Source organism: Cucurbita pepo, chromosome 17, assembly GCF_057944985.1.
Source record: "Cucurbita pepo subsp. pepo isolate OVF chromosome 17, ASM5794498v1, whole genome shotgun sequence".
NCBI classification, from domain to species: domain Eukaryota; kingdom Viridiplantae; phylum Streptophyta; class Magnoliopsida; order Cucurbitales; family Cucurbitaceae; genus Cucurbita; species Cucurbita pepo.
The window spans coordinates 3813845-3823526 of NC_141814.1; the positions used below are offsets into that span (position 1 = coordinate 3813845).

General features: G+C 36.1%; 1 protein-coding gene across 1 annotated transcript; it reads right to left on the reverse strand.

Annotated features, from left to right (window-relative positions):
* Window positions 1-756: 756 nt before the first annotated feature.
* On the reverse strand, window positions 757-9126 carry LOC111778388 (ubiquitin carboxyl-terminal hydrolase 6). The gene is made up of 18 exons (XM_023658175.2): window positions 8943-9126; window positions 8234-8379; window positions 8019-8054; window positions 7833-7940; window positions 6733-6833; window positions 6539-6662; window positions 5753-5812; window positions 5604-5671; window positions 5265-5315; window positions 4623-4731; window positions 2260-2348; window positions 2037-2106; window positions 1860-1940; window positions 1685-1780; window positions 1556-1604; window positions 1353-1475; window positions 1188-1262; window positions 757-1076 (listed from the first exon to the last, which is right to left on the reverse strand). Exons 1-18 carry the CDS (start codon window positions 8950-8952, stop codon window positions 1021-1023), a joined length of 1452 nt encoding a protein of 483 aa, XP_023513943.2. The 5' UTR covers window positions 8953-9126; the 3' UTR covers window positions 757-1020.
* Between the last annotated feature and the right edge of the window lie 556 nt (window positions 9127-9682).

Consider the following 9682-nt stretch of genomic DNA (forward strand, 5'->3'; position numbering starts at 1 on the left):
TGTTTGGCTTTGCTTACTTTTTGAGCTAATTTCACCCTTTTTATTTGTCAACTTCATGTGAGATGATAGTTCATCAATTACTAATCTGCCTTCTCTGATGCTATTTGATTTATAAATTGAGTTTTGAATCGAAGATGTCAGTAACAGAAAAACGAAATACCATTTTAAGAACAGTATTTAGATATGTAATGTGATTTATGTTTTTCCTAATTTGAATTAAGAGTTTTTTCAAGTGGTGTGAATGATTTGCACAAATTAACACGGGTTAGATGATGACCTTAGAACATTCATGTGGCCTTTCCTTTTTGTTTCCCTTGGTCATATTTTAAGTACAAGGGATATAGTAACTCATCAAAAAGCAAATATCAAATAAGAAATCCAGGAGTAGAGAAATTTTGACTTAACAAACAATGTCGGCATATGCTCGAGCTATGAGTCATGTTTGAGAGAAATAATTTAGAAAATGTAAGTGAGTGAAAACAATGTTAGAAGCTAAAAGCAAAAGGCAAAGAATGACTTTGATAGCATATAAGTCGAACAGGGGATATGGCAACTAAGTAGTTGTGCCAAAGATTTCGAGATGCATGGGGTACCATCTTTTTACATACAAAATCCTCTGATGGTTTGTTATTTATGCAAATCGTTACAAACCAAATATCATTTGAGAACGAGTTATATTGGTTTGGTCATGGTTTAGGTTAGTTTCATGTGCACCACAAGCTTTGAAATGGTTTCCCTGTGGATAAACGAAGCGGGTAAAGCTAATAGTAAAGTTTGCATTGTCCCAAACAGAAATAGAAAACGAGCAATAACGTTTGAGGCAGCAAATCAAACAATGTTCAATGAACCACACATTTCAAGATGACATATTTAGTTCTAAGAAGAGTGTATCTAACCAGACCCTGGCTTGCTTTCAGCCAAGCAGCGATACAGCAAACCATTTAAGAAATACTTGGTGTACACAGGAAACTTTCTAGCCAACCGTGGAAGCCCTCACGTTAAGTTTGAACGTGATCGAGATCACTTGGGGACAACACGAGCCTTGTACATGCATATATATGCCATATGCCAATCACCTAAAATACACGAAATATCAGAACAAAACGTAACTAAATGGATTGATGTTTGGAGATTGAAAATTCAGGTTACTAAAACAGTCCAGGAATTAGTTCCCATGTGAGCTTTACCTCCACCAGACAGCTTTAAGATGTCTTCTTCTCTCTGTACCATGGGGTTATCATCATCATATTCAATCCACTTCCCTGTTTGAAAGCCATTGATGATAGTTTGTATTTCGAGTAAGCTACAGAATAGTAGTTAATGAAAACGCGTATTCGTTCTAAAAGACTAACCGCTTTCTTGCTTGACCCAGGCAACATAATGCCCCGAATCTGCACTCCTCCCCTTGTGGGTTAACACAGCTACCAAATCATAGATGCCAGTCATTTGTGTTTCCTTGTCAGAAGAAGGGGCATCTAAGATAGATAATCATCAGAAGGTGAGAGTCTAAGATAGTAAGAAGGAAGAACCGATATTCAACTTTAGAAAGTGGTACCTTCTTGAGGTGCAACACTTGACTGTGCCTCATTCCCAGTAGACGTGCCCTGCATATTTCATGAATTGGAAGTCAAAAGAAGGTCCAAATATAACTAATCAAAGGTTGCGAATAAAGACTTTGACTCACTTCTCCATCAGACGTCTTCGCATCCTTGTCCGTGGAATCCGAAGTCTTCTCATGGGGTTTCAGACCGAGTTTTTTGTCTTCCTCGTTCCTCAAAAGCTATATTTCAATGAACAAAAGTCAAAAGATCAACTATCCATAAGTTTCTTCTTCAGAGACTACAGGTGAGAAACTATACCAGTCGAGGAGCTTCCAATTGTTTCCGGAGATCATCTGAACACAAATCAAACACATCTAACTCCAAAGGATAATCCACTTTCTGAGATGAAAAGAAAGATAAAAGGTTATGGAATGCTATACATAAATAAAAACAAGATGGGAAAGAAGGGCATAAGAAACTTATTGGCATTATTACCCTCAAAATTTTGGCCTTCTGATTTGATTCTCTCTTCCAAAAAAAGCGGACAAATTGAATCGTCAAATACCTTAAGATTAAACCACAAATAATTGTTATATTTTTCTCATGGTACAATGCTAATTTAGAATTGAGCAGGTAGATTTGTCACTGAAATGATCTATTATCAAGGAGGCAATGCAGAACTAAATAGAACTTTAAACGTAAAAAAGATTATCATTACCTTGGCAGGCTATTAATACGAGATTCCTTTAAGAAAATTGCACTTCGCCCCAGTGAAGAAGACACTTTATCTATTTCTGACTTTAAACCCTACAGAATTTCAAAACAAAAGAACATTTGTCACGAAGAAGATTCCTAAAAAAATAAAGAACACTGCCCTTGGGCTGTAACAATAAATAGGGTAGGGGCGAGCACATTAAGTCCTTCCCCTCCTTCAATTGAACTAACCCGTTAACCCTAGGACCTCATTTTTCTTCTTCTCATGCTCTCATCTCATGCCTCTCCATCCTCCCTCGCTAACACCACTCACGCCTCCTCACCCTCTCCAACATCATTCTGCCGCCTCCCTTTCTCCCCTCTCTTGTTCTCCATTCCAAGCCCCATCTCCTCTCTGATGTTACGGCTCACTCAACAGCCCCATCGGTTGATTGACTGAACCACCAGAAAACAGTTGATTTCCATTTTATGGCATTGGTTTTCCCTCAAAACCGATGGCAACTAATTGATGAACAACCCTAACCCTGAACGACTCAAAGATTATGCTCATTCCAAATGGACCATAAGAAGGCTCTAACAATGATGAGCTATAAAGGACCTCCTTCCCTTCTAGGAGTGACCAATTAGAACAGAAGCAAGCAAAGAGAGTGTGGGTCTACTCAATTTATAGATCTTGAAGCAAGCTATTAATGCACAGCACAGACTACCTAAAAATTCTTTTAGAAGCTTGATAAATGGGGAAAATTTTGGTAGATTGATTCCTTGTCAAGTGATTCTAGCGCTTTGTTGGAGAGGGAGATGGTTTTCTAGATGATGAAAAGTGTAGCTGTCGAGTGCATTGGAAGTTGGTTCCTTTCCCCTAAGACTTCTTTTTTAAAGATACCAAGCTTTCTTGAGAGAAATGGAAGAATGTACAAGGGAAAAAAGAAGAAAAAGCCCATGAATAAAAATCCCCAAAAAACTAAATACAAGAACGAATCTCAGTCCAAAAGAATGAGAACTAGCTGGTAATTACAAAAAGCCTAGTTAACAAACAACCATACAGATGATTCAAATCTATCCAATCCTCGAAGCTCCTCACTTGACCTCTTAGACCTTCTAAAGATTCTACTGTTCCTCTTCACTCAACGTCTTAGACCCTCTAAAGATTCTACTATTCCTCTCAAGCCAAGTGTCACACAAAATGGGGAAAAATAAGGCTATCACACAACTTTCCCTTTATCAAGAAATGGAGGGTTCATGAGCACCTCGCCAATATTGCACGACACCATCTATTTCAAGCCATATCCACCCAATGATTCTGACAAAAATGACTCCAAAGGGAGAAAGTGAGCCGACAATCCCAAAGAAGATGGCCGTAGTTTGCAGCCACGGTAGGAAAGTGGTTATGGAGATTCAAAAGAAAATTCAATCAGGTGCAACAGAAAGTAGTTTAGAATGAGGCAAGCAGAGGAGGTAGCAAATTTCCATGATGGGTTCTTAATGACTTTTGCAACTATTCTGACTTTCTCATTAGTACTAACTGGGGTGATTTTTTGAAAACTCCACCGGCGAGTCTTGCTTTTGATAGAAGCTATTGTATTTACTAATTTATCATTTCACATACTAAGAAAAACACTACCTTCTAGAAAAAAAAAATTACTGAAGGCAGCAAATCAGATTGAACAACGCAGACCGGTTAACTCAGAACCAACAGCTTGACATCCAAAGAGGATGTAAATTATGGACTTCAGACACAACTTCAATGTATTTCCAAAAAATAAAATTCCACTTTAGTAACTGATCACGCAACCATGTAAGTGGTTTTGGTTAAATCAAGTATAATGAAAATTTGAAGTGCATGATAGATTTTCTAAAATTGGATGTTTGAGGACCTTTTAGACACAAAATTGAATGAAAGTTCACGGACTTATTACTCATTTTTAAAATTAGAACTTATTAGACATAAAATAGAAAGATCAAGGAATAGACATGTAATCTAAGCTAAATAAAACTAACAATCATTGAGTGGGAAAAAATCATACCCTAAATACATCTTGTTACCTGACTTAGAAACTTCTCACGTTTATCCATCAGAACTAATGGAAACAGTTCAGTATATTAAAAACATTTTCCCTGATTTCTTTTCACTCTGTCCTTGAGTTTGTATCAAGTTTGAATCTTGTTCCAGAAAACAAAACATTTTTCCTGTTCTCCCTATTTTCCCCATTGTTTCATCATTTGTTTAAACAAAAATGTTGGACGAAAAGAGCAGCCAAGTAAAGAACAACCAATTAATGAGTGCCAGAGGATTATTAACCGGTAGTCAAAAAAATGTTGGCACTCAACTATGAGCAAAGAAACAATCTCCAAATTAATAGGACTTACATGCTTTAATCCTTCACTCAAATGGTTCACTTCTTGTGATATATGACATTTAAGTGAATAAACTGATTCTGCTTCTGAACTTTCCTCTCCACTTTCTTCACAACGTACTCTAACACCATAAAACGACCATCGTCAAATTAACAGGACAGAATTTCAAGAATACGTTTGATTTTTTTTGTCTTTTGAAAGGAAACAGGAAAGTTGTACAAAAATCTTTTTCCCAGTAGGACCAGTAAAAAAACATTGTGAGTCAGTACAACAGAATGAAATTGATCATTCTGTGGTAATGATCATCATGATGCATGTTGCATTAAGAAACAACCACCATAAACTTCAATGGCAATGGTGAGTGTGTCCGATGAGGAGATTGCCATGAAATATGGTTTTTGGAACAAGGTAAGCCATAAAACGATACATTGACAACCTGGTGCTTCTTATCAATAATATACTAACTACATGCAGAGGGACATCTTGACACGTTTTCATTTGTGATTATCCGAACATAAGTTCGTGAATCCTTGGTGATTGAATAGGTGGAGTGGAGAATAGGAAATGAAGATAAATACAGATTAGTATTAACTCTAAAACCACCACTTTAAGGAATATATTTCCGAAATATTAAATAGCTAGCAGATGTCATACCTGCTTACAAGATCAATGCCAAATAGGTCTTTTATAACATCAGGGTTTTCACTGCGAGTAAAGATGACAAAAATTTCAATTTAAACTACATATTTCTTCAAAGAAAGATGAAACAAAAAGAAAAGAATTAAAAAACAGAGATAGGTAGCAGACACATTGAGAGATCCCTCAAGACACACGGCCTGAAAATAACATGTAAGTTAATCTAACCATGGTTCAAGAACCATAGAGGTCAAGAGGAGCTTGGAAGTGTGGATAGACAATATTCTTGTTTTATGCATACATTTTGATTAGCCAAATGAAATTACAGAAAAGCACTAAAAACCAAGATGCAATTACCTTGAACCTGCTGACCTAAGGGACTGAGATAGATTGTATACAAGTTGTGTCCAACATTCTTCAGCATCCTGTCAAATTTAAGCTTTAATTAATATATTAAATTTAGGGACTTGGAAGAGCACAGTCAAAATGTTCAAAATCTGAAATACTTGTTGCATGAATGTACTGTTCTGCATCTGGCCAAATTGAGGAAATTTTTTCCGCAGCACCTGGAAAAATGGGACAATAAACAAGTTATTTCCTAATCCAATGCATAAATAACCGTGCTGATAAAAATCTTCCAAAAATAAGTTATCAGGAAATCTAATTTTAATTAATTACAACTAAACTCCAATATATTCTGATTACATACAAAGAAATGAAATGGAAGAGTTACAAATTGACTTCGTGAAGTCAACTTTTCACATGAATATCTACATCCAAAGAAGAAAGGAGTTCAATGTTAGTATCTGGTATATATCATCCTTGAGAAGATTGCCAGATTGGCCTAGTACATGGCTTCAAAAGAAGTATCAAACAACGAGCATATATAAATGAAGATAATCAGAGAGAAATGGTTCCCCAAGCAAGACCCTTTCAGGATGGAGTGTGAAAGACAAAGCAAGACTACTTTAGTTTAGAATCACGCTTCCAGAGCACTTTTGCGGGTCCTTTTGGAAGGAAAAAAACATGATAGGCTCTTTAAAGATAAAATGATAAGTTGAATTCTGATCAAATCACACAAAGCTTTTTGTAAAAACCCTTAGTCTGTGGCATGTGGATGCTTTGTCCCTACTGTCTTTAGGTTGTATTGGCCCTTTTGGTTCATAGAAGTTAACCTTATTTCAGAGAAATGATCAATAATGAAATTAGGAATACTAATTTTCACCCCATCATATGAAAGGAAAAAGTGCTTAAACAGACGAATTTTGAAAAGTTTCATGAAAACCACTAACCATCCAGAACTGCATAGGTGCCACTGCCTTGACACTTCTATCAAGCTCGCGGAATAAATCCCGGGTTGCAATAGTTAACATGTGGGAAGTTTGATCCACATTGTTATGCTCAGCACTTGAGAACCTGATTCAAGCCAATAATTATATTTGTTGCTGCAGGAAGATTTATGAAGAATGCAAGTAAAGGAACTCACTTAATCAAAGCTGACTTGAGCTCAGGAACAGAATGCAGACACTGTAAAGTTGAATTCATGTAACATGTGTTTCCCATATTAAACAAACCAGCACTGTGACCCTGAAACAACGAAGTTTTGGATGAAAATCATGAATCATACGAAATAGTTCAGCATCAAAATGTCCAATTAAACAAAGAATTATTCTATATAAACATAAAAATAGTTCAGACAAATATGAAGAAACAAGATGAAGATATAGAGAAAAATCAGAATGAAAAGATGACAAATTTAGAAATATTTTTGCACAAGTGACCTGCTATGCCTAAGGCTTGGGTGTTGTGGCATGGGGTAGAGGCAAACTCGCCCGTATTTGGTTGAGGAGGTTTTCATCTAAGAGAAACCGTAGATAGCACTAGCTTTTAGTGAATATGGATACCTTCGGACTTCATTTGGATGAGTGGCACACTCTAATGTGGTTGTGAGCATTACCCATTGCCACCCTTGAAAACCATTTACCACTGGTACTTTTTTGCTTTTAGTTTCTTTGGTAGGCATTTGAAGCTGGGAAGATAAATGCTGTGAGAACTTAGGTCTAGCTTTTCTCGGTTTGTTTTCCTTGTTTACACTCTTAAAACGCAACAAGGAGGACTAACTTATCACACTGGATGAAGAACAATCAAAAGTTCTGTGCAATGCAATATTTCATTATAGGTTTCTTAGTCTGACAAAATTCATAATATTCTCATTATTTATTGTTATAATTGGGGGCTCATTTTCAGAGTTTCGTTTTGTTCTTTTGGGTGATTTATTGAGTTCCTTTTCTTCGAGCTCTTGGTTCCTTCGTACTTGCATATACTTCGATGAAATTTTTACATTAGCTTCTAAAAGAAAAACCTCACGGTCCCATTATGATGCACAAAACATACATTAACAGTCCATCATCTGGAAACAAACTTACCTTAAATAATATTTTTCCAGTTATCCTATACAATGAAACAACTAAAGGAAACTATCAACCTAATTAAATTACTATCAGGTGGGGACATGGATGTCATTTTATGACAAGAGTATCTGAAAATGGATTCCTGAAACTTGACAGAACATAATAAAAATCTTACAACTGCAAGAACTTGTCCCTCTTCAGTAAGATCTTCTATAAAGACAGGGTCCTTCTCTGGTGCCTTGACAATCTCATCTGCAGTACCCATCATCATTAATTTTTGGCCCTACAAAAGGAGAAGCATGTAAAGAAGTAAACTTGGAACCACAAAAATCTATCAGAAAGCTGTATAACATTAGGCTACCTGTTTTACTCCTACAGTCGACCAATCTGCATCGTCCTGTTCAATAAAAGATATAAGGATCAGATATCACCCATCACTCTGGAAAATCTTACTAAGCTTGATCAGAAACGAGAGAGGTGACATCGTTATTTGTTGGCGATGAATGAGAATGAAGAAATAATAGTTCAACAGCATATTCATCATCCTCAAAAGAAACATAAAGAGATGTCACTAACCTTCAGTATGCCACCCTTAACCATGATCTTCTGCCTTTCAGGAGGTACCCCTGTGAGTTCAAACAACTGGCCCTTGAAAACATATGGGGGCAGGCTGGTGTCAATTTCAACATCTCGGAGCAGCTCCTTTTGCCACTTTACACTCACTAAAAGATACCAATATCCATTTGTCAGATAAAGGAACAAAAAAGGAATTCAGGCAGAAGGGCAATATTAAGATTTGACTTAATATGAATTCCACAACTTCTAATCGTTTCTTCCAGCACAACTTAAGTAACTAGTTGATCTTTCTCACTTCAAGAAGTTCAAAGTTATAATTTCTTCCCATGACATGATAAGGCAAGAAACTAATCTTAGGCCGAGATGGGTACTAGCAAAAGCATATCATTTCCTTTAACCATAACCACGTGCTACAGCTAGACACACAGATTAAAAAAAAAACGTACATCAAGAGAAGGGTGATCCCAAATGAGAAGCAATGGCAAAAGAGAAATGAGGCAATGACAATGGCAATGGCACCAGCAAATAAAACAAAGAGCAAACCAATGAACAAAGAAATTGACAAGGCCCTAACACTAGGAAGGCAACATGGAATTGAAACTTGTCGAAGATCATTGTGAGTAAGACAATCAGAAAATCTGGGATGGTTAAACAAAACAAAGTGAAAAGAAAGAAGAAGTGAAACAGAGAAGCGAGCGAGTGTTGGAACCTTTAATCATGATTAATGGATTCCGACAGAGCGAGAAGAATGGGCGGAGGGGTTGAAGAAGAGTTGTCTTGGAGAAGCGGTAAAGCGGACCTCTGGATTTCTTGCTGATTCAACCAAGCATTACAGTTCGCCTCCCAACTCCGATTTCTTTATATACATCGCTTCACATGTTTTTCTCATCAAACGGGTCCAAACAATTACACATTTAAATTAATAATAACAACAATAAAAAAAATATATATATATATATATATATAGTTTTTTTTTTTTTCAAAAATAAAATAATCCAATCTGTGCTACCATCGATTATCAACCTTTTATAAATATTTTAAAAATTATTAAAATATTGAAAGAATGGTCGACATGTCATATTTGCTTAAAAATTTTGTGAGTGAAAGTTAAAAAGTGGGAGGAAAAAAAGGGTGAAAATTTACTTTATGTAAAGTTTGATTATTGAATAGGACACTTCCCTTTTTGCATCACTTTTCATTTGTCTTATTATATTCAAAATCTATTTCTACAAAGAGACTACCTCGACCTGAAGATTCCTTAATCAGAAAGGATATGCAAAGCTGGAAGTATTTTCGGTTAAAAAGAGATGAGAAAACTCAAACGTTTTTTTACTGTTTTAACTGTTTATCTATTCAGAAACATAAGTAGGTGAAAAAATGTCCATTTTAGTATCTTAACCGATTGAACTATGGTTAGATAGTCGAGAGTATATGCTCATAGACTATTAA

Coding starts and splice junctions, on each gene's coding strand:
- LOC111778388 (XM_023658175.2), bottom strand. Junction 5,672..5,752: donor ACAGTACATTCATGCAACAA/GTATTTCAGATT, acceptor TAAATTTGACAG/GATGCTGAAGAATGTTGGAC. Junction 1,605..1,684: donor CGAAGACGTCTGATGGAGAA/GTGAGTCAAAGT, acceptor TGAAATATGCAG/GGCACGTCTACTGGGAATGA.